General features: G+C 45.2%; 2 protein-coding genes and 1 non-coding gene across 3 annotated transcripts; 1 reads left to right on the top strand and 2 right to left on the bottom strand.

Moving 5' to 3' along the window:
- Window positions 1-6,951: 6,951 nt before the first annotated feature.
- On the bottom strand, window positions 6,952-12,832 carry LOC112890860 (uncharacterized protein At2g17340-like). The gene is made up of 12 exons (XM_025957727.1): window positions 12,454-12,832; window positions 12,291-12,356; window positions 10,855-10,921; window positions 10,705-10,773; window positions 10,475-10,615; window positions 10,085-10,213; window positions 8,994-9,080; window positions 8,025-8,099; window positions 7,875-7,952; window positions 7,706-7,783; window positions 7,565-7,627; window positions 6,952-7,441 (listed from the first exon to the last, which is right to left on the bottom strand). Exons 1-12 carry the CDS (start codon window positions 12,621-12,623, stop codon window positions 7,367-7,369), a joined length of 1,098 nt encoding a protein of 365 aa, XP_025813512.1. The 5' UTR covers window positions 12,624-12,832; the 3' UTR covers window positions 6,952-7,366.
- Window positions 12,833-13,157: 325 nt separating this feature from the next.
- LOC112890763 (probable inorganic phosphate transporter 1-10) lies at window positions 13,158-17,676 on the bottom strand. Its single transcript, XM_025957618.1, has 2 exons — window positions 16,973-17,676; window positions 13,158-14,411 (listed from the first exon to the last, which is right to left on the bottom strand). The coding sequence occupies exons 1-2, from the start codon at window positions 17,674-17,676 to the stop codon at window positions 13,388-13,390; spliced, it is 1,728 nt and encodes a 575-aa protein (XP_025813403.1). The 3' UTR covers window positions 13,158-13,387.
- Window positions 17,677-18,773: 1,097 nt separating this feature from the next.
- Window positions 18,774-18,845, top strand: TRNAQ-CUG. Its single transcript has one exon. It is a non-coding gene; the product is annotated as a tRNA-Gln (tRNA).
- The last annotated feature ends 5,853 nt before the right edge of the window (window positions 18,846-24,698 follow it).

The following is a 24,698-nucleotide window of genomic DNA, read 5'->3' as shown; positions in this document are numbered from 1 at the left end:
TATAGTTTTAGTCATGCCATTAAGAAACCACCCAAAGATATCACCCCTAACTCCGTAACTAAATTATTTCCGATTCAAGCTCGACGATAAAAGCTTTTAGTTCTTGTGCTTGATTGTGTGCCTGTTTGTTTGCGTCGTAGGACACGGAGTGAACGAGGAAGGTCCCGACTGTGACCAAGCGAACGAGGACCAAATCCGCGACCCCGAGCCCGAGGGACAGTGCTTCGATCAGGACCTCTCGCAAGAGTTTGACGATGGCAAGTTCAATTCCGCCCTTTGATGCATGTTCTTGTCCTAGTTTTTATAAACACAACCCGATGGCCTGTTTTATAAAATTGTATGGTTTTGCGTGCCGTAACCATGGTAGGATAGCCACCCTTGTTGTGACAACCATACCTTGACCACCTGATTTTATAAAGAAAATGTGTGTGTGAGGGAAGGGATAAAATGTGGTTTTGAAAAGTGAGTTAGACGGGATGGATGGCAATTCGGTGTGAATTGCCGTTGGTGTGCTCGTACCTGTGTGATTGAGCTAGGAAGGGAGATATCCATCTTGTCACCTCTAAGGACCGAGTTGATGTGACATCTCACCTAGCTTCTTGTCGTGCGAACCACTTGACCGTTGTATGGGCAACGGCTTAGCATAAATCCCACTAGTTAGTCTGATAGCCACCAGGAGAGCTGAGAGCAACGGGTGATCAAGGAGAAGGGATAAGATCTGTGTGACTTATGCCCCGGTTAAACCTCGGAGATAGGTCGAATGACCCCTTGATGGATCCCGTGGTGGCTAGTCAGGTCTAGCTAAGGTGGGTAATGGCTTTGTTGGGATCTGCACCGGCACTAAGGTGTTCGTGCTGTGGTACCCCACCTGTGGGTAAAGTTGCACACCTCTGCAGAGTTAAAATCTATTCGAATAGCCGTGCCCACGGTATTGGGCAAGTTATGGTGTGGTCACATAACTAGTGTTTATCTCTGGGAATGGATGGGCTGGTGTGAGTTGTTTGGAAAGTGTCCGGCAGTTGTGCCGTGTGCTACGGCGGACGGGGAGTCCGGTAGCATTTTCAAACCTGGATCCTGTGTGGATTAACACTGTGTGCTTCTTGGTATAAGAACACCTGTTTTGAAAAGTGTTTTTAAACGAACCCTTGCATACAGTTGAGTTTTTCACAAATGAACCATAACCTATCCTTGGATTGTCCTGTGCATATGATTACTGTTATACCCCCCTCCGTGGGTGTGATTGGACTTGCTGAGTACGTTTGTACTCACCCCTCTCTTACTTTTACAGTGGAAGACCCAGACTACATCCCCGAAGACAACGAGTAGGGTTTCGTCCTGCACCCAGTCTTGCCTGTGGTTGAGGCCACCGTTGGATTCCGCATGGCGCAAGACTCTGATGACCCTTTGTTCGTAGCTAGTGTAGTTGTGTGGGTTCTGGTTGTGATCCTCGCGATAGTGGCGCTTCACTGCCCATTACCGCGTAGAGTTGTACGGTGATGTACCATCTGATGTAATAAAAGTGTTATCAGCCTCCTGGGACTGATAAATCAACACTTTTAAGTCTTCCCTGATGGGGGGGACGCTTCACCGTGGCCCTTTATATTTATAGGGATGGGAGGTCTTACCCCATTAGAATTCAAAACCCTAGTACATCTAGTGTCAAAATACAATTTCTAACTCGGATTGTACAGCAAAAACTGGTCTGACCACCCTACTCAACCGGTCTGACCGGTCCGATCTGGGTCAAGTCCCGAAGTCATAACTCCCTCATCTAAACTTCAAATCGGATGTTCTATATATGAATTTTGATCGTCTCGTCGAGAGCTACACAATGGTGAAGTCAAATCTGCATTTTGACAAAGTCACCCAAATCAGTCTGACCGATTTATGCACACCAGTCTGACCGGTTTGTACAGCCATGCCAATTTTGGTCGTCAACGCATGCCCCCCTATTTTTGGCAAAGCTTGCATGCCAAAAAATAAGCTTCAGGACCAAAATTGCCTAAGGACGATGATGAACAATACAATCGGCCATATATTACTTCTAAGGGCGATAGATATTATCGGCCATGACTTGCTCTAATTCAAGGTGATGATGAAACAACCCGCTTCGGCTTCCATACCTGCTTGGTAGTTGCTGACCTTGCTGGTACTACCTCCACTGTTGCTCCATTGATTCTTGCTTGCGCATCCGTTGTAACCTCCTCTTTTGAGTGTGAGATAAGCCTGAGGGGCACCACCTCATCTGTAAACACTTGTTATCTTGCTTCCTGTTTTTCTCACATGCTTCATCATTAATGAGTACACTTCTGACCAGATTATTATTAGCTATAATCGGTCTTTGTGATGAGCCACCATTTGAATACGTAGAAGGATATTGTATGATATATGATTGCATATGCATTCTACTGTAATCCAAAGGTGTATAATAGCAAGGATACGACTAAACCATGGAGCAATCAGCCCATCAAATGAATATGGTGCAGCAGCATGATTATCTTGACGTGGACAAGAATCCAGTCGCTCTTGATATCCCGGCGATAGCTTTGTATCCTTAGCTTTACTTAACCGCCTCTTCTGCTCCTAAGCGGCTCCTTTCTTTTTGTACTTGGCCAAGAGTTCTTCAAAACTCGGCCTTGTTTTATTCTTGGACTTGGTCCTATGCTCAGAACGCCCAGTATGACCGGTCAGATCGGTCAGTGCAGAACCGACACATTTGCCTTGTTGTTGCCCCCCCAAACGAAACTTTAGGGGTCTTCTTCAGTGAAGCTATCTCACCTTTCTATAGAGACTCAGATCTCTCTTCACCAACAATTACATTTTTCCCCTTTTTTTGTTTCGGCTTGATTTGGCCGAACTAACACGTTGGGATTCTCAATTCAAGAGTGTGTACGGGAAAAGGTTTATGATCAACCTGCATTGCCTGAAGAGCCAATCGTCCTTCATTTATGGCCGATTAAATTTGCCTATAGAAAACAGTGCAATCGTTAGTAGCATGAGAGAACGAGTTATGCCACTTGCAAAAGGCTCGCCGCTTTATCTCCTCAAGCGGCGGTAAAGTATGTGACATCTTAATGCATCCATTCTTATATGGTTCATCAAATATCCTATCACACTTGGATGCATCGAAAGTGAACTTCTCTTCTTGCTGATTTTTGTGATTTGGCTTAAGAGTAGAACAAGCATATGATTTATATTTGGATGGCCACGCATACTCAGCAGTATAAACTTCTTCAGATTCATCATCCGGACTATCTGAATTGCACTTAAGAGCATGCATATTAGGACGATGATGCTTATGTCTTTCTTGAGACTCTTTACTTCGGCTTTCTGCAGCCAAAGCTCTTTGATGCACTTGAGTAATGGTAAAGAAGTCATAGCCCTCTAATCTTTCTTTAATATGAGAGCGCAAACCACTAAAAGAGAAATCTGCTAAATCTTTTTCAGCAATATATACACCAATGCATCGGTTTTTTATCACAGAATCTGCTAATGTAATCATTAATAGATTCATCACGCATCTGTTTGACCGATGTTAAATGGGACAACTTAAGCTCATTATTTCCACAAAAGAAATGATCATGAAATTTCTGCTCTAGTTGTTCCCATGAGCTAATAGAATTAGGTGCAAATGAAGTAAACCATAAAAAAGCGGTTCCAGTTAAAGATAAAGAAAATAAGTGCACTTTCAATTCACTTATAGAACCAACTTCTCCTAGTTGGGCAATATATTGACTAATATGCTCAAAAGTACTTTTTTTATCTTCCCCATTAAATTTAATAAAATCAGGCAACCTAAAACCAGGATACTGAACCGAATCAAAGTAAATAGGATACAATTTTTGGTAAGTGCGAGTTTTACCTCTAACATCTACTCCAAGATTTTCTTTAAGCATGTTAGACAAATCATTCTTATACTCAGTGAGCACTTTATCAAAATTATTTGAAGAATCTGAGAGAACCAGTCAGACCGGTTCCTGAGACCGGTCGGACCGATTGGGCTATACTGGTTACACTAGATTGAGGAATCGGTTCGACCGGTCTTTGCCTGTTTTGCCATCTTTGCAAATATCGGTCAAACATCTCATCTGAGATAGGAACGATAGGTGCTATAGTACCTCTAGGGGGTATAGGTGGTGTGCTATGCGCAAAAGTACAATACGGAGGTACAAAATTGGCAAGCTCATTTGTTCGGCGAATATCGGCCGAATTAGGGATGCTTGTAATAGGTTTAGGGTATGAAGGCTGAGCCACCATTGCATTAGTAGGTGTTACTGTCGGACCACTGAAATAATTCAACGGCATTCCGAACTTTGGTTGGTCCATAGAGGATGCTGCCGATGGTTTAGAAATAGGAATCTCAGAAGTAACACTAGAAACAACAGGTGGGGGATCATTGGTTATTGCTGGCTGTTTATTAGCTGTTTCCCATTCTATAGAACTAAGCCAGTTAACCAAATAAACATCCCGCTTAGCTAACATACTCTTAACTTGTTCAAAGGTAACACCACAAGATGAATCACTCACATTAGGTGTTACCTCAGTAGATGCATCCGTGGAGGTAGAGGTGAAGGCGATGTCCTTGACCTTGGTGATGTTGCCCTGTCGGTCGACTTTAAAGCTTGCAAGCACTGCCTGCATATCCTCTTCATCACGCTTCTTCTTGCGCTCCTCCAGCATTTGATGAACATCTTCAGAAAGATGGTCGATCGTCGGCTCGACGATGTTCCCGGTGTTGACCTCAGCGAAATCTTCACCCGCCATTGCAGCCGATGTAGACTTCTTCTTCCCAGCAGAGTTGCCAAAAAGTATGTTAACGTGAAAATGTGCCGCGCCAAATACAGAGCACTGAACGTGCAGCGTGCAGCGGTGCACCTTGCAACGCCGCTATGCCAACCGGTCAGACCGGTATGGTGGACTAGTCTCGCCAGGGCAGCCCGACGAGGATCCAACGAACGCCCGCCCGGGATCCAACAAATGCTCGCCCGGGAGGGACCCCGTTGAGGCAGGCGTACCTTGGGTTGCTCTAGGGTCGGCAGGCTATCTAGAGCGTCCTCAAACGCTGTAGAGATGAAGGAAGAACAGCAAGTATGGGGTTGGAAGAGCTAGGGTTTGGAGAAGACAAAAAGTAATGAAAAGTAGTAGATTGATATATTTTTGATCGATTGGATACCCTCAATCGGCCGTGGCCCTTTATATTTATAGGGAGGGAAGGTCTTACCCCATTAGAAGTCGAAACCCTGGTACATCTCATATCAAAATACAACTTCTAACTCGGCATGTACAGGAAAAACCGGTCTGACCAGTCCGATTTGGGTCAAGTCTTCCCAAAGTCATAACTCCCTCATCCGAACTCCAATCGGACGTTCTATATACGAATTTTGATCGTTTCAACGAGAGCTGCACAATGGTGAAGTCAAATCTGCATTTTGGCAAAATCATCCAAACCGGTCAGACCGGTTTGTGCATACCGGTCTGACCGGTCTGCATAGCCGTGCCAATTTTGGTCGTCAACATAGATCATACTTGAATATATTTAAACGATATTTTTGGAACATATTTTCCTAGATCATTTTATTTTTGTTCTTGGAACAGTTAATTTTATTTTTAGAATATTTTTTTATTCCAAGAACAATCACTGTTTTGATGGGACACTTTTATTTATTTCATAACAACATTTTCAAAATATTTTTATTTGTTTTTGAATAATTGGAACAATAAAATTTGTTTCGACTAGAAAAACCATCTAAATCTACTTTAGTATAATATTATTCTGAAATCTTATCATAATGAATATAGTGGTGTGACTAGAATTTAGTTGGGTCACTTAATATGTGAATTACGATTTTCTATTATCGAATTTGGAATTGTATGTACTCCTTCCTGTACACGTGGGCAACAGCCAACAGCGCAGTGGTGGGCCTGCCTTCTGCTACGAAGGCGCATCCAGTCGCACGCTATTACAGATGCGCCCATAAACTAGACCTATTAACTTGCTTGTAGGAGTAAATTGAACAAAAAATAACTTATCCGGACTTTAGACATGAAGGGAGTAATTTGTATTTTTTTCCTTTTTTGAAACGGACAAGTGTAATAGTTAAAATCTAATTAACCCAAACGGAAAAATAATATATAATTATGGCAATGAGTAATATTCCCCAAACAATCTATTATTTTGCCTGATATCACCATAATTATATTAAACTAATAAAATTACATTTTTAGCGCATTAGCAATCATCCAATCTCATATGGATGGCTCGGTGTGCGTAGCTTAGTTCGCAACGTTCCTTGTGTTACTCGGGTTCGAGTTCTCGATTCGATACGAGTGCTCGTATTTTTCTAAATTTATTATAGGATTTAACTAGCTCTAATTTTTTCAGCTCTATTTTTTCAGTGGTAGGTGACGTGCATATCGACAACGAGATATTTTTAATATATAGTGATTTCTCAATCTTAAGATTTGCCAGCCGTGGTAGACAACGTGCCTGTCGATAGTAAGTATATCTAGTGACTTTGTCAATTTTGAGATTTGCCGGCTCAGTCTCTTAAACGTTCTCATAAGACTAGAGTTGCGTGCGTGTATTTATGAGCTGTGTGTGCATATTGTGAGCGTGTGCGTCTATATTGTATTTTTTTTAAGAAAATAGTCCTTCCTAAAAAGAAGAAGACTCTTGCAAGTCTGCAAATAGTCAGACAATAAAAAATATTTCTATGATCTGTTATGCCCATTCGAAAAAACAAGAAAACACAAAATATCAGCAATATAGAATTGTAAACAACTGCTGTAAGTAGGTTAATGGGGCAAACGAATGAAGGGAAAAAAGTGTTACAACGGAGGAGTCATTGTTGGTTTTCCTTCCGACTTTAAACTCCTTAGGTCTGGTAACATCGTGTCTGCTAATCTTACGAAAATAATTGAATGAATCAATGAACAACATTTCGAAAATTATGGAAGAAAAACTGTGTCCTTGTGTGCACCACTATAGATATTTTTTTTATTGTATATGCAGCTACATATACTAAAAAAGAAAAAAAATATAAAACTACGACAGTACAAGTGCATAGTCAAAGTACATATAAAGCAATCAGTGCTAGCCAACCAATTCCAAACAATCATTGTAGACCAACGGGAACAAATACGTCCTGAAGTTCAGAAGTTTCAATTTGGGCACCAATTCATACAAGGGAACAATTCAGCAACCACCCTTGCTGAGTGCTGACACTTCCACGATGCCACATAGGCAACTTATTTCACTTGCTATCTCTACTGAAGCCAACGAGCATTTCGGATCTCGAGAAAAATTACAGCACTGCGACTGCAACTGCAACTGCGATGGCAGGAGTTATCTGAGGTACATCAGCATTCAGGCCTCGTTGAACTTGAAGACACAATCATAAAGTCTTCCTCCTAAAAATTGGGCGACTTCAGGATGCTTAACCTGAAACATAAGGCAACATTGTTTGCAAACTCCTATCATAATCTGCAACTAGTTGGCATTGTCCTGTAAATAACATGACGCGGGGGGGGGGGGGGGGGGGGGGGGGGGCGGGGGACAACGCACCATTCCAATCTTGATCGAGTCACATTTCATTTGTGCATATAGGTTAGTTTCGATTGCTCTTCCCTGCAACACAAACGGCCAGAAATTCAGCGAGTCTGTTCAACAAAGACATTCAAACGCACAAGGACGTCAATAGCTTACCATGCCTTCTAGGACAACCAGATCAGCATCATTTGCCATAAAGGCAAGTTCTGGTGACACACTAGACAAATCAATAACCTGAATCAACAGTAATTATTTAGTATTTTAAGATAATGCCAGAGCGAGGCCACCACAATGGAAGGTCTAGCAAGGTTTGATAGATTCTTACAGGAAGATCGTTACCAGAGTTGGCAACAAGCAGGTCGGATGCATCCACACCTGCAAGCTTTCCATCCGCATCCTTGAGCTTAAAAACAATTGCAAAGACAAGAGTCAGATGCTTGCATCAGAGATTATTTACAACCTTTCTCCTGCTCACCTTGTTTATAATCTCAATCAGCTCTGGATAGGTGACATCATTGATTGAAGGCATGTCGTTAGCAGCAAGTATCACCTGCACAAACATAGATGGTTTTAAGCTGATAGTCATACATAGATGGCTTTGTTTGGATGGTACAACTAAAATTTTGTCTCCAGTGCCCACTCGCTTAGCTGCACAAACATCATCCTTCTCTTTTCTTTTTTTTCATGCTCGCTCTGATTGGTTTCTCAGGTCCCTAATGAGGATATGTATGATTATTGGTTCTACTAGGATCATCTCTGATCGACAATGAGTTTTTCTAACGCACAAGAAGCAGAAAACACTACCGCTGTCTTCTGTAAGGTACCAGAAACAGTTTAGTTAAAAACTGCTGTACTCACTTTTATTAAAACACAGATTTTTGCTTTTATGAAAACAAGTTTTAATTACACATGAATTAGTTGGAGGGTGCAAATGTTTAAGTGGTTGTTAGAGTGAAACTGGTATTTGAAAATCAGGCTTTTCTAAAAGTTAAGATCCAAAAACCATGTAGTTTTTCATGTTGTGCAACTGCAATACAGCTACTTTTTGAGAACAGTGCTCCTAAAGTTAAAGTATCCAAGCAGGTCCTAAGACTTAAAATATGACGATATGAAAAACTTGCCAGGTTACATAATTCATGCAAGTTATTGGACAGCTTAAAAGTAGCCCTACAGTACCAGTCGATTCACAATGTGATTTCAAAAAAAGGTGATGTGCTTTCATTACAGTTAAGGGGCCACAGGCTCATAGCTGGAGTTCAATATGATTTGTTTTACAATTTTTAATTTCAACACTATTAAAGGTTGTAAAGTTAGTAATGTGTTCTAAAGTGAAGGATTCAGATTGAAACAGAAAGGTAATAGGCCAAACCTTATCCAGGACTTCCAGGGATCAGTCCTAACTCTAAGATTATAACAAAAGCAGAATGAAAGAGTTAATACAAACCTTTGCACCATGTCGGAGCAACTCCCTCGCAAATGGTAATATTCCCAAGATAACATCAGCACCAGAGTTATCGACAAAGATAACTGCCTACAACATTTGATAGAAAAGGAATCAGATACATATATACTTATGTTGTAAAATATTTCATAGCTATTACGATGATGTACAGAGTCTAAAAGTTGCTGTTTATTGTAGAAATATAAAATTATAATATATGAAACGCTGTGCTCCAAATGGGCTTCACCCAGAGTTCATGTGTTGTTGATCCAGAATTTCTACCAAATACTATCAATACTAGATATATAAATTGCAAATCACTAACATCTCTGCAATGTGCAGAAAAATAAAATCCCATTGGGGAAATTAGTTACTAGAAGCTTTGTTGAATGTTAAATTTCACAGGAAACAATTCAATTCGCAAATCAAGGGAGCTTTTCCTTCACTTGAAATGGACCTTAATAACTCAAGTGTCAACTGTTAAACAGTACTCACTATGCTTTGCTATGTTTATCCATGGCATCAGGAGAATATGTTTCATAATGTTTGTCCATTGAGAATAACAGGAGTGTAGACATTGCACTGTTTCCACATTCTAACCCTCATTTGATACTTCCAAAGAAGAGAATTAGTTGTACTGTGTTAGCTAATAGGGTATGGATGGCTTTTTGCATTGATTTTTTTTTTGGGGGAACTCATATTTCCTTGGTTAATGCACATTGTGTACTCTAGAGTCTAGACAAACATAGTGAAAGGTGGGAGTAATAACTAGGCCAGTAACAGTTATCAACCTTAAGATTGCCATGGAACCAGAACGGCAGTGGCTTATATGGTTGTAAGCTTCAAATATTTTCGTAAAGATGAAGCATAAGCTGATAGTATGTTAAAAAGGAGCCAAACAATACACAATCATATTTACTGTTTACATGTATATTGTACATCTGTGCATAAACAGTGATGCTGAGCCTATAACAAATTAAGCAATTACACATGAACATTGATGACATGAATAAAACAGATCTTGTATACATCCAGCTGTATGTGGCATCCAGGTTGACATGTAGCAATAAAATTACAGTGCAATAAAAGAATACCTTTTCCCATGATTTCTTGGTCCATTTGCTCTTAAATGCATCAAGGTCATCAATAACCCAAGGTCGAGATACAAGATTTTGACAACTTGCCAAGAACGACATGCCATCTTTAGCAAAAACTTCTGCAAGCTTCAAAATACAAGAAAAAAAGAGTTATTAGAAGTCCATGCATGTAATAGTTTCGTGGAATACAGAAGAAAGAGCATTTGTTCAACAATAGAAATGTTATTATTTAAAGAGAACTAGAAAGGAATAATATCAAGATGGCTTTGTTGATTCTACATATGAGATACGACATAATGCTGCTTGAGCTTCCACATAACAACAATGACAGAAAACCAACAGTGGAAGTTCCACAACAAGTGAAGCCCAACAAGAAACTCAACACACCTGTGCAGATCCTAGATCAAAAATATTTCCTGCTAAGATTCCCCGGATCAAGTTCTCAACTCTTTTTCCATCATCTTCAATTTCGTCATTCCGCTGAACGACTCCCTCAAACAGTGACATAGCCTTGGCATTCTCCTCATCCTACTTATGATAAAACATTAAAGGAGCATAGAAAATTACAATTTCACCAAAAGAAGTAAGAACTACAACAGGAATTTGACATAGATTACCTTAACCTTCTTGAATATATCCCTAAACCCCAGCTCTCTAAGTACTAGCTCACGAAGCCTACAAAGAAGCTTGAGATACATTTTAAAAGGTAAGTACAAGTAATCCCCATTTCTATTATTTCTCAAAGAACTCATCTATCAATGCCATACTATGCAGTCTGGTGGTCCCCCATGGCTCTCTGGATTCTTCTTCATCTCTTCAAGCATTGCTGTGTACCTGCACCACACAACATGTCCATAACTAAATTATAGATCTCTATGTGATGAATAGTTCCATATAATCTGGGGGAGGGAGCACCATTTTTGTCCAAACATTTTTTAGATTTCAGTGCATTTCAGTCCTAGAAATCTTTTTCTACACCATATACTGTTCAACAAGCCCCTACTCCCAAAATAATCCATTAGTGGTCAATCGATAAAATGGTAATCTTGGTTACAACTAACAGAATTTAGTATTTGTGCTGTTCACATAAATTTTCGGCTAGCTAATCTGATGGATGCACATTTGGACAAATTTTGCCGCAAACTGTGAAAACCATACACCATATATTTTGCCAACATTATCAGGCTGATCTGCCTTCTAAGTTCTAAGTCAAGTGGATATCATGACTCTTGCCACATGTCTCAATCTTTGCCCCATACCAAAACAATATTTCAGTAGCACCATCATGTTGGTATATAAGCATTCACTCATTCCCTATTGGAATACCAAACCAGCTTGCAATTCTAATTTCAGTTACGGCCAATGCCCAACGGAAATTAGCTTTAGTTGGTACATTCTACTTTCTAAACCATGACACATGTTTTCCAAGCGCTAATACTGGCAGTGTACCCTCCTCTCTCCACACGAAGTCTGACCTGTCTCTTGCAAATAATTATTATCCAATGAATTTGGTAGGTTTTTTATTTCTCAAATAAGAGAAACTTTGGTAGCAGCAAAAAGGCTGGCTATGCAGACAGTTCACAATGCTTGTTCATATCCTTTGTCTTCAGAGAATAGTAGGCTACCATGCAAACCATTGCATGGACACATGTGTCAAAAATGATACAGAATCAGACACCCAAAAAAGTTAGATTCCGACACCCGTCACCCATGTGCATGCCCATGTAACATTTTCACTGTTCTTACAAACTGTGTTTGTGTCCAAGTAACACTGCATGGAAACCGCTGGTAGATCAAGGCATTGGCATGGCAAAAACTTGTCTGATCACAAGCAGTCACATGTGAATTCCATGCGGCGTCAAAATGTTTTGCAAGCAACTGAGAGCCACATGCCAGAGAGAGCAAAAGCAGGGCGTTTTCCAAATCTTAGCATCTACAAGTAGAGCAATGAGTTGACAATGCAGCTACTGCAGACTAGCCAATTCTACCTGAGATGGCGGTTTGCATCCAAAACACAGACGCAAACACCATTGACTAGCATCTCAGTTCTCAGGCTACTAACTACACTAACATGCCCGCCAAACAAACAACTACCCTGACCAAGGTATAAAGGAGCAGCATGAGCAATAATCCGTACTGATCACTGATCCAGTGCACAGAAGAGGAAAGTCAAAGCGGCGCACACACAAACACACGGACACACCTCTGCGCGAACTTCTCCGCCTTGGCCGGCGCGTCGGGCACGGTGGGGTCGTTCTCGGCGCGCTGCCTGCAAGTGCCAACCGAAAGGGGACGGTGGTGAGCCCGAACCGCCGCGACAACCGAAAGGGGACGGAGACCGGATCGAATCAAGCGCTGGGCCTTACTTGAAGGACGGGACGGAGTTGAGGAAGAGGTCGATCCACTGGATCTCGACGGGCGTGGCCTTGCGCGGGTTGTCGGAGGGGAATCGGTAGGGGATGGTGCAGGCGCGGTAGGTGCTCTCCACCGGCGCCTGCAGCAGCGGGAACGGCACCGACGGCGACGAGCTCTCCATGGCGCCCACAGCCGCCGCGAGCCGAGCGGCTGACAGCCCCCCTCGTCCGCGGATCGGGTTCCTTCGGATCCTCCGGCGGCCGCTGGAGGCGAAGATCGGAAGATGTTTTGATGCCTCTGGTCGGGTTGGAACTTTTTGGTGCGAGCAGAGGAAGAACTGAAGAAGAGAGCGCCGCCCGCCCGCCACAGATGCTGCTGCCGCGGAAAGGGATGCTGATGCGGTGATGCCCACGTCTGAAGTGGGCTGCTGGGCCTATGTGTGATAGTCAGGATGCGCTTTTCCTTTTTGAAATGCAACCTAGCCCAAACAAATTTGTCTCATCATCTGCCTACTGGAACGTGTGGCCTTTCAGCCAAGTGGTTTAAATTAGCCACATGAAAATTGCTTGTTAATTTTTCAAAAAAAATTGCTTGTTGCTGCGTGATGATCGAAGTTGCAAACATCATGTATATTCTCTATGAGCACATGCAACTTTGTGCAACGTATCCATGAAACTGGCAACCCAGAGCCTTTTCAACATTAATTTTCGGCTGCTTTATACGGGGTGGTAACGGATAATGGTTCTAGGGGTCTCTTTACGATCCAACTTAATTCTTATATATTTTATTTTAGTTTAAAATTTATAAGATTAGAGTTCGATCCTTTTAGATCCGGCTCTAATCTAGACCAAATTTTAAAATATTTTACCACCCCTATTTATACCAATAAACTAATGAAACTTGCATTCGTGTATACAAATGTAGAGCACTATATGGCAGCAGGCTTCAGACAGAGAACCGGTGTGGATGGATCGGTGACGTGCTGACGTGCGAGCTGACCACGGACGTCGGGCTCTTTGGCAGCTCACTACTAACAAGTTCCTGCTGGCCGGCATCGCCTTCGCCGGTGGCGTGGCTCCGGCTGTCGTCGTTCTCGCTCTCGTTCTCCTCCAGCGACCGCCCCATGGTCTCCGGCGTGAACGCGTAGGTGACGGCGAGCCCGAGCAGGCAGATCCCGCCGAGGATGATGAGCGCGTACTTCATGCCGATGCCGGGCTCGTACCCCGCCAGCACCTTCCTCCTGTCCCGGTCCTGCGACGCCCAGAGGAACCCGATGGCGCCGACGAGCGCGCCGAGCTTCCCCGCCGCGCCGGAGATCCCGTGGCACGTGGACCGGAACCGCGCGGGGAAGAGCTCCGCCGGCAGGATGAAGGTGGTGGTGTTGGGCCCGAGGTTGGCGGAGAAGAAGGTGAGCGCGTAGAGCACGATGTACCAGGCGTCCGCGCCGTGGCCGCGCCAGTACCGGTCGTAGGGCCCCGCGAGCGCGAAGAGGAAGACGGCCATGAGGAGGAACCCGGCCATCTGGAGCCCGCGCCGGCCGACGCGGTCGATGAGCAGGACGGCGGCGAAGTAGCCCGGGATGGTGGAGGCCACGGCGATGATGGCCTGGAACTTGGCCACGTTGAACGCCTCCTGGAACGCGCTCACGCGCCCCGCCGGCGGGAACCACGGGTGGTAGATCTGCGACTGGAACAGCGTGCTGCTGTAGTAGGGAATGTCCAGGAGGAACCACGCCGACGCGCACGCGAACAGGTCGCGCCCGTGGCGCCGGAGGAAGCGCCGCGAGAAGAGGCCGTAGGACGCCGCCGCCGGCGGTGAAGCAGCGCGCCCGAGCTGCGGCGGCGCGGGGGCGGCGCGGCGGAAGGCGGCGGCCTCCTCCTCGGTGACCGCGCCCAGGTTGAGCTCGGTGAGGAGGCGGCCGATGTCGTTGGTCGCCTTCACCACGTTGTGCTCCACCAGCGCCGTGTACCTGCACCAAGGACATGTCCAGCACCAGCCATGACGATCACTTTTGGGTGAGCAAGACTGTCACACGTACGCTGCAAAAAATAATAAAGGCATGAAGCTAATTGATACATCTAACATTATCTCCAGCTGTCTCTATTTTCCCAATAAACTGGTAATATTCCCAATATTGGGAAGAGGATATACTTCAGAAGTTCCCTACAATCTCCCCTCTTTCCTTAATATTATTGGATTGTCCAAATATTTCATCCCAATTTCTCTCAAATCCCTTTCCTTAATATTATTGGATTGTCCAAATATTTCATCTCAATTGCCCTCAAATAAAACGAGAATTTTGACTCTCCCAATATGTTAGTTGTATTGGGATAAGCTTATTGGGGAACTATAAAAACATCTCTCCCAATAATCTATGAAAGTGGTATTGGAACATCCCAATACTATATGGAGAACTGCTGGAGATATTCTAAGAGCATCACCAACGGTCTTCCGTTCCCCAATAAAAAAAGATATGCTCCAACAGTTTTCCAATGCCGTTATTGGGTTGTTTCAATATTTCACCACAACTTCCCTCAAATAAAGGAAGAATTTTGGCTCTCCCAATATGTTACTCACTCCGTTCTGAAATATAAAGCATTTTGGTTTGTCCTAAGTTAAAGTAGTTTAAGTTTGACTATATTTATAGAGAACAATATTAACACCTAACATAGCAAATGAGTAAATTATGCAAACATAGTTCATAATGGATCTAATTATTCTCATTTGATATTTAAAATATTATTATTCTTTTTTATAAACTTGGTCAAACTTAGAGAAGTTTGACTTAAAACAAACCAAAATGCTTTATATTTCATAATAGAGGGAGTAGTTTTATTGGGATGAGATTATTGGGCACCTATAAAAGTATCTCCCTAAATAACCTATGAAAGTGGTACGGGATGTCCCAATAATACGTTATTGGGAGATATTTATTGGAAGGACTGCTGGAGATGTTGTAATAAAGTAGTCTTGTACATATGACATTAAAGGATACTACCCATGCCCACGGGTTCTAAATATTCTTCATATTCGAAATAAATGTCGTTTAGGATATCGGTGTGGTTTACAAGGTGGAATTTTGACCAGCAATTTGACACTAATCTATTGAGAGATCCGGAGTAATCAGCACATCATCCAGGATATGAATAAAATTTGTTATATTATGATCAAGCTGCAGGCTTTATTAATTTGATTGGTTCTAGAAGCTCGTGGGTCAGAGGAAAGTTGATGATAGTATGTGCTACCCTAGCTAGAAAAAAAAATACTATAACCAATCCTGTGAGGCTGTGATCGTGATTTGAGGCCTGAGCCAAGAGAGTTAATAAGCGTTTAGCTTAAACAAAATGCTAGATGATTCAAAATCACCATCACACGAGCTAAGCGCTTATTTAGATCCTTAAACTTTAAACTTGTCATATAGTGTCACCTAGGTCCCTAAACTCCCGAAATGCATATTTAGATCCTCAAACTTGCTAATTGTGTCACGTAAAGTTCTAATCACTATTTTTAAGTTATAAGATGGAAGTATTTTAAACATGTGGCCTTAATCTTATTTTTAAGTTTTGCACTCAACTCGTGTATTTTTGAAATTTTCTCCAAAATTTTATTTTAAAACTTTATGTCCGAAATGTTTTCTAATGTTTCCTCCAAAATTTATCTTTTCTTATTTTCTCTTTTTACAAATTTTGTCATATAATTTTTATTTTCATATAAATTTTTATACAAATCTTTTGTATTGGAACATATTTGTATAGGTAAACTTGTTATGATTTTTCTTATGTATATGTTTTGTATATAATTTCTTAGTTGAATAAATTATACAACTTCATGTTTAGCTTAAAAAACTATAATTTGGACCTCACATAATACGATTAGCATATTTAAGGGAATGTTTGGTTCCCCGAGGGTTTATTTTAAGCCTGTTACATCGATGTGACATGGTCTAAACCCCAGGGAACCAAACATCTTCTAAAAATTTAAATGCGTATTTTGAAAGTTTGAGAATCTGGATGACACCTCAAACCAAATTTAAAGTCCGATTGTATATTTTACTTTAAAAAAACCAGCAGCTGCCGACGACTAAGGAAGCAGTCCTGGTTCCTGCGTAGGTGGCACACGGCAGTTGTTGGGTGATCTGCAGCAACGGTTTATGCTCGGGATAGATCCCAGGTATCGCACCGTATATTCTTCAACTCAGACATTTGTTTATTAGTAGTAACACCAAAGCATATAGTTATAATTATCTGCTAATACAGTGATCGATATTTGGTACTTTAATTAAGGTCGTAGTTCGACTAAGAAAAGTTCAATCACTTTCTGTATACTTTTTCCCTCCCGACATCATCCGAACCTATTTGAATGGTCGGGAACCTCCGCTGATGGTGCCCTCCAACCCCTACCGTTCATCTCCTACTTCGCTCCAAGTCAAGGAGAACACTAACAGAACCCTTTACTAGCTGTCCTATAAAGGCTAAATCAAATCACAATGCACCTTTTAATCAATCCAAATCACAGTGCGGCGTAACGTACCTGGCGGTCTCGGGCATGGCCATCCTCCAGTAGAAGGTGACCGCGGCGGGGAGGGCCCCGATCATGAGTATGACGCGCCAGGCGAGGTCGGCGGCCTCCGGCGTGTCGAGCGGGGCGCGCCGGCCCGTGCAGCGGTCGAAGGCGGCGGCGACGGCCATGGTGGCCGCGGAGCTGGCGAGGATCCCGAACCCCTGCATGGAGAAGACGGCGGCGATGAAGGCGCCCCTGGTGCGGCGGTTGGCGAACTCGGACATGATGGTGGCGGAGAGCGGGTAGTCCCCGCCGATGGCGACGCCGAGGAGGAAGCGGAAGAGGCAGAGGCTGGCGAGCGCGCACCCGCGCGTGCGGCACACGGAGAAGCCGCTGCCGACGGAGGAGCAGACCATGAGGAGGAGGGACGCGCCGTAGACGCGGCGCCGGCCCGCGCGGTCGCCCAGCGCGCCGAAGGCGAGGTTCCCCGCCACGGCGCCCAGCAGCGCGACGCCGACGGTGGCGGACACCACGGCGGGCGGCGTCACCCCGGGGCCGCCGCTGCCGTCCGGGGGCTCGTAGTAGACGCGGCCGATGAGCTTCATGACGGGCGCGATGCAGAAGAGATCGTACGAGTCGGTGAAGAGGCCCATGCCGGCGATGACGATGGCCTTGAAGTGGTAGTACTGCGTCCGCGCCTGGTCCAGCGCCGTCAGCACCCGGATCGCTGGCATGGCGTCGCCGACCGGAGAGGACTACGCAGCAGCAGCAGCAGCAGCAGCTAGAGATGCAGGCTCTCCATGAACGGAATGAATGCGTGGCTTTATCGGGCGCGACCGGCGAGCCAGTGATGGCGGCCGTACTGGTGACGGCTGCGTGCGGTTGGCGGGGGTTTAAACAACGCGGCCGTGCGCGTTGACATCACGCGGCGCGGCGGAGCTCATGAGATGCCGGGGAAGATGCCGCTCCGACTCTCCCTCGGCCTCTGACTCTCTCTCGCTCTCTCTCTCTCACGAGAGAGAGGGAGAGATTAGATTATTGCCGAGGTGGAAGGCGACGGCTGTACGGCCAGGGGTTCCGAGGAAACTTGATCGAGGGGTGCGAGGTAGCCTAGCTAGTTGTCGCGCCAGGCGCAGCACTTTACCAGCATGATCTCCAGCGCTCCAGCGTTTCCGTTTTGCCAGCAAGGCAGGATCAACACTGGTGCGTGCAGCAGCACCAGCACAGCGATTTGTCGAGCCGGAGAGGCAGGCGTACTCGAGGTCTCCAGTGAAGGAGACTGGCCTTTGCAATCTGCATACCTGGCGTGCTGGGGCCCACAGACTTGGGTGTTGTGGACACCCGTTGGCAGCGGGCGGAGCAAATAATATAGACATGAATTAGCTAGGAATTCACCAGCGGTAAGGAACTAGCAGAGCATCTCAAATTCTCAAGATTATCCCAACTGATGACTAGTATTACCCATCAAATGGTCCCCTCCGCTCTCCATCATCCCGAGTCCCCAGCACATTTTTATTTTTTAGGGGAACTCATCAGCACTTGAAGGCAAGCTGCTGTTCCTGTGGTTTGGATTTTGGAAGCATGAAAGAAGTAGTGGCAAATGAACAACTTGTTTCCCTGCGCGCGCACACACAAAAACAAGCAGTAACCAGGCATATAAGTGTCGGATTATCACGTGAGATCTATCATGCAGGAGCTGCGTTCCGTTCTGTACAGGGTTACATGCATGCTGTTAGGCTCGAGCAGCAGAACAGGATATCAGTAGAATTGGGGTTGCCGTCGACTGTGCAATGTAGATAAAAAAGGTTTCATCTTGACTAAAGACAGAAATGGTCCTATGGTCTAGTGGTCAGGACATTGGACTCTGAATCCAGTAACCCGAGTTCAAATCTCGGTAGGACCTTTGTTTTAAGCAAGGTTTTTTTGTACTTTTTCCCAACCTTTTCAGCTACTGCGACACTTGCCCTTGCTTGGTGAATGTTTTCTACAGTGGATGCCATAAAAAGCATCGCAATTTGGATTTGAGGAACATCAAGTATAACATTTCAATTTGCCGGAAATTACAAAATGTTTAAATTTTATTGGTTTATGTGATAAGTTTGTCTTTGATTAAAAGTACAAAAAATATTTCAATAGTTTGATAATTGGTATGTCTTTGTATGGCTATCTCTCATTTTTTTTCTATGTAATGAAGCTAGAATTGATGCCGTATAGGGTATACCTGAGCGCATATAATTCACCAAATGGTTAGAGCACAATGTAATTAGAATTTGTACTTCTAGAGTGGCCAAACGATTAGAGCATGCTTGATGCTTGATGTATATGGTTATTGTTTTCACTCGATGTCAAATAAATATTCATGACCAACTAACGTTTTGTCGATAGTCGACCTGTCTAGTATTTGATACACATTCATTTATAATCGTAGCTAAGACAATCCTCATCTCTATCATGACTTCGTAGCTGAGACAATCCTCATCTATATCGTAAATTCATAACTGAGACAACCCTCATATCTATCGTGAATTCTTCACACAACCCTCTTCTGTATCTATGTCCGAACACTATACATGTTCGATTCCAACTCGAGAGAAAAAAAATGAAATAATCAATGATATCTATGTATTAATTGTATATGTTTTGGTTACACTGCACTACTGGAGAAATGACCTTCGCTAGTTATATACTGACCAAAAAGTTGGTAATGGATTTAACGGCCGTCGTCCTTGGAGGCCTTTTAGTACCACTTGGTCACAACTTATCCTGGGTTAGAATTCCACATCACAATTTGGTCACCAGGAAAGCATCTCTTATCTAGGTTAGGTGTGCTATAGGTGAGAGGATAAGAAAACTATTACGGGAATCCTAGGCACGTATGCATGCATATTTGCCCATACACAAATGGAGACATATGCATGCTCAAACAAGATAACCAGACAAGATGAGATCCTTCATTTTTGCTTAGCCTCTCGTGCACGTGTACATGCACATTTTGTTCATGTGCTGTTTAAAAGCATCGATCTTTCACTTTTACGCTGACAACTTTTGGAAAAACTCTCACAATTTTGAAAATGGGAACAAATTATTGCATACCACAGTTGTATTCACAAATTATCCTACTTCTTTTGTACAGTTTTAATTAATTTCAACTCCACATGTGTCCAAAATACAAAGTTCACGGTCTCGATCAACTTCCATGAAACGCACAGTGTTAGTCGTCAGTTCCAAAAAGGAGTAGAAACTGAACTCTTGACTGAAAATAGTTGGATGCAATGCAGGGAGGCACATACATGCGTTACTTGGCTCACAACTCGTCCTCCACGCGTACACGCACCTAGGCAATGTCCTCCGGACCACGCTTATGGCCGGCCACATAGTACAAAAACATGATATCAGATGACTCATCATCCATGCCCTCCTCGTTGTCTCGTCCGCCTATATACAATCCGTCTCCTAGGATCGACAACCCACAATACAATCTTGGCAGCCAGCGCTGATCGGCCAACACTCCTCGCCGCCGACGAACATGTCCGCACGGGATGGCTGCTCCGGGAGGCGCCTTCTCGTCGTCCCTGCTGGTGCGACGGTACCATCACCGCCGGGGCATTCCTCGGGCCCAAGCGGCACCTCGCACTTGCAGCCTGCGGGGGCGAGGTCTCCTCGCATGCCGAAGCGCACCTCCTTCCCGTGCGTGGCGTGCGGCAAGAATTTCCCGACCCAGCAAGCCATGGCCGGTCACTGCAGCGCCCACGCACGCACCAGGCTCGCCGGTCAGTTGCTCCCGGCCGGCCAGGTTGTTGAGCTGGCGGCTGGCGGTGGCGGTGGCAGCCAGAGTTCCATGGGTGACACAGGCTTCGGTCACCATGGCCTGCCATTAGTGCAAGGCTCGAGCTCGAGCGCCACCAACCATAGTCTGGCGGTAGCTGCACCTTACCCCTCTTTCTTGCCATTTATCCACCCCTTGAGTAACCAGGTGATAGGGGGACCGTCTTGCCTTGACCTCCATGGTCCAACTCCAACCATGGCGATCTGGTCGGCAGTGCCCAAAATTCAGGCAGCGCAGGTGCCTGCGGCGCAGCTTTGCTGGGGAATGGCGCCGTTTCATCCCTGCACTTTCATGCCATTGCCGTGCAACGCGACGGTGGGTGTTGCGCCGGGCCTGCGCGTTGCGGCCTGCTCGGTGAATCAGCTGGGGCCTGTGCGAGCTGATCTGACGACGCTCCAGCTTGGCTCTGGTGGTGGTAATGGCGCACAGAAGAGGACACTGCTGCCGCTGCTTGAAGATGGACGACGCCAAAGGAAGAGGGCGGCGGCGGTGCTGGATGGTGGCGATGAAGGTGGCCTGCAGGAGGGGCAGGATATGGACGGCTTGGATCTGGAGCTGCGTCTGTGACACTTAGGGGTGATAAAACAGCCTAAATATTTAGATTAAATAATTTAAGGATCGAGCTTATATTTAAATAATTTTGAGTTACGAATAATTAAGAATCGAATTGGATTGTGAGAAGTGTATTAGGGTAATGATTCATTAAAGCTAAATATTTATCAATCTCTCGCTATCTCAAGTTAAAAATAATTAAAAGGTTGTTCAGTATAAATGAGACAAAAATACATCCAACATTAGCAAATTTAACTTATTTTTCTTACTTTGAAAATCAACGTTCGGAATTTGTAACTTCAACGTTTTGAAAATATGTGTTCAATATTTTGGATATAATGTTTCAATGTCTCCACATAAAATGAAATGTGCTGGACTAGTTTATCTGAAATATTTACTTAGGTTCCACATATTGTTAAATCAAGTTTTAAAAAAATATTAAGGTACATTCAAAATTGTAATCCAATAAACGTTATTCATTATATGGATAGGAATAAGAAAAGAAAAATAGCTTGCATGTATGTGTGAGCCTATTATTGGTGGGCTGGAACATAGGCCTAATAGGCTAAAATTAATCCTCATATCTTGTGAAAGACATATAAGAATCATGTTAGACTATAAGACCCTCTTTGGGAGGGCTCCAGCTTCAGCTCCTTCACCGGCTTCTGCTGAAGCCCTACCAAACGGGGCGGAGCAAAACGACTCCGATGATAAAGCCCTCGAAATCCCGCTCTCTAGAGCTATTTGGTGGAGGAGGAGCCTAAAAAATTAGCTCTCCAATGCTTCTCCTCCTCGCTTACCGTTTTTAACCTCCGGAAAGACTCGCGGGTGGTGTGGGTGAAGGCCGGCTGTGCGAGTGTAGGCGGCTGGCGGCATGAGCCCGAGGCGGGGCGGCGAGCCAGGCGGCTCGTCTGGGTGAGCCCAAGGCAGAGGCAAGTGAGGGAAGCAGCTGCCTTAGAGGCGGCTCGCAGTAGGCATAGAGGAACACGGCCGACGGCGGGCATGGAGGCTGGCAGCGGCGAGTGCGGGAGGCAGGGGTACAGAGGAATCGGGAGGTGATCCTGTGGAGAAGGATAAGGTGGAGAGGGAAGGGAAGGAGAAAAATAAGGAAAAAATAGAAAAAAGAAAAATAAGGGTATTTTGGTCATTTGATCTTTTCTACCTCTTTTAAACCTTTAGAAGGAGCTGTTTTGCCCAATACTTTTCAAAATGAAAATAGCTCCACCAGAAAAGCTGCTCAATTGAAGAAGTCAGAGCCGGAGCTCGGAGCTATTTCAGCAAGAGCCGGAGCCTACCAAACAAATTCTAATTGTAGAGGTGTCGTCCTTTGGTGTGGCGGTAAAGGTAGGTGGCGATGGATCTGGCAAAGGAGGGTGGGGGCATGGGACGTAGAGTTGAAGGCCTGTTTGGAGGGCCACCGCACCTGCCACACCGCGCCTAACTTTTTCTGCCGCGGGTGCGGCGGCCGTTTTGGCCGCCACAAGTTAGGCGCGGTGTGGCGTTCTAGGCGCCACACCAAACAGGCCTTGAATCTCACATAGAGTTAAAATAATATTATGGTGGAGACGTGGGTTACGGTTCCGATTGCGCGGGAGGGATCGCTGGCGGTTGCGTGCGACGCGCATGCTATGATAAGCAATGGGGCACTAGAGTTATTTGAGTCGGGGTGTGTGAGCTGGGGCATTGGTCTGTTGGAGGACGGGCTAGAAATCCGACACTGGCTAGGCACTAGAGTTATACGATGGGTTCTACGACAAGGTGCAATACATTGGATTGACTTTTGCCATTTGACTTTTGCCACAACACATGGCGTTGCCTTAGCACTTCTAAACACTAAAATTAAATTTCCTTAATTATTAGGAACAAATCAAGTCTCTCATGGAAGGAATGCACAATAAATTAAAACTCGCCGTGAACTGAATCATGGAAGCCCTCACACATGAAGCTGGTAATGGTTTGGATCAAAACCGGCTTTAATGGTCTGGTTTTCCTCTCGGGCCGTTTTGGTTTGGTGGTAAACGGGCTGAGAAGCCTGCTGGGCTGGTTTAGTTGGGGTTAGCAGTTAGAGTGGACTGGTTCGGCTCAGTCTGATCTTCTAGCACAAGACGTCGTTAGCACGTCAAGCCAAGTCCAGGAGCGGTAGAGAAGTCACAAGGTATCATTTGTACGAGTCCTGAAGCAGATTTCCCTCCTGATATCCCTCCTGATAGATTAACTAACACTTAATTTAACTAACCCTCATAATTGGCTCTATAGATGGCCAAATGGGCCGCACGGCATGGCACTACACTAACATGCCCGAACACAACACGACTCGGCACGATACGATTCGGCACTAAACCTTAGTCGCGTTGTGCCGTCCCGGCACTGCGTGCAAGCTCCTTGGCCCAGGCACGCCACGACTAGAGTTTAGTTGTGCCGTGCCGGCCCGTCGCCCGGCTGCCTCCATCGCCGATGCGTCGCAGTCGGTGAAGGTCATGGCGCGCGCCCGCGGCCCTAGCAGCCGTAGCCGAGGAGAGGCCACGGCGGCGGTGACCAGGATGACAAGGGGCGGGGAAGGCCACGGCGGCCCTGGTCGGGACGATGACGGCGCGGGGAAGGCCACGATGGCCACGGCCAGGATGATGGAGGCGCACGACTCGGGGATGAGGCAGGTCACCAGCCAGGGAGGGAAGGGCGGGTAGGGGGGGAGGCGCGACACGCTCGAGAGAGGGGAGGAGAGCGTGGCGGCTGGCTGTAGGAAAGGGAGGAAGGAAGATTAGGGTTTAAGAGAGAGCCGGAGAGTATATATATGTATATATATACACACACAAGGTTGTGGAATGGGCCGTGCCTACCATGTCAGGCCCATTAGTCGTGTTGTGCCTGTGCCGGCACTGCGTGCCGGGTTTTTAGCCCATGCACAACACTACGCCTGTACCGTGCCGGCACTAGCACTATATCCACCACGTCGGACCGTGTTTGTATAATGTTTTTTAGTGTTGTGTCCTGTGCGGCCATCAGACCCAGCCCATTTGGCCATCTATCATTCTCAGTTCCATTTGGTTTGAAGACAAGGTAAATTGGATTGGTTTGGTTATTCACGCAGGCAAACTGGTCCGGTGAGGTTTCATCCGTGGGCATAATCAGGCCCGTCCTAAGGCACGTGCGGGCTGTGCGAGTGTTACAATATCATCCCCAAACTGTATCAGGCGGCCGTTCATCTGATGATTCGTTCCTCGACGTTCCGTTTCCCAATCTGCCGATCGACTCTCGCGTAGACGCGATGGCGCGTACGTTGTGGCACCGGCGACGCAGCTTCCCTTGCGGTTGCGGCCTTGCCCTTCCAGTTCTGTTCGGCTTCCAATTCCAAATCCAACCGTAGTGTGCTAGCAAGCA

The sequence above is a fragment of the Panicum hallii genome, chromosome 4 (assembly GCF_002211085.1).
Source record: "Panicum hallii strain FIL2 chromosome 4, PHallii_v3.1, whole genome shotgun sequence".
In the NCBI taxonomy this organism is placed as follows: Eukaryota; Viridiplantae; Streptophyta; class Magnoliopsida; order Poales; family Poaceae; genus Panicum; species Panicum hallii.
This window is presented reverse-complemented; position numbering and strand designations above follow the sequence as displayed.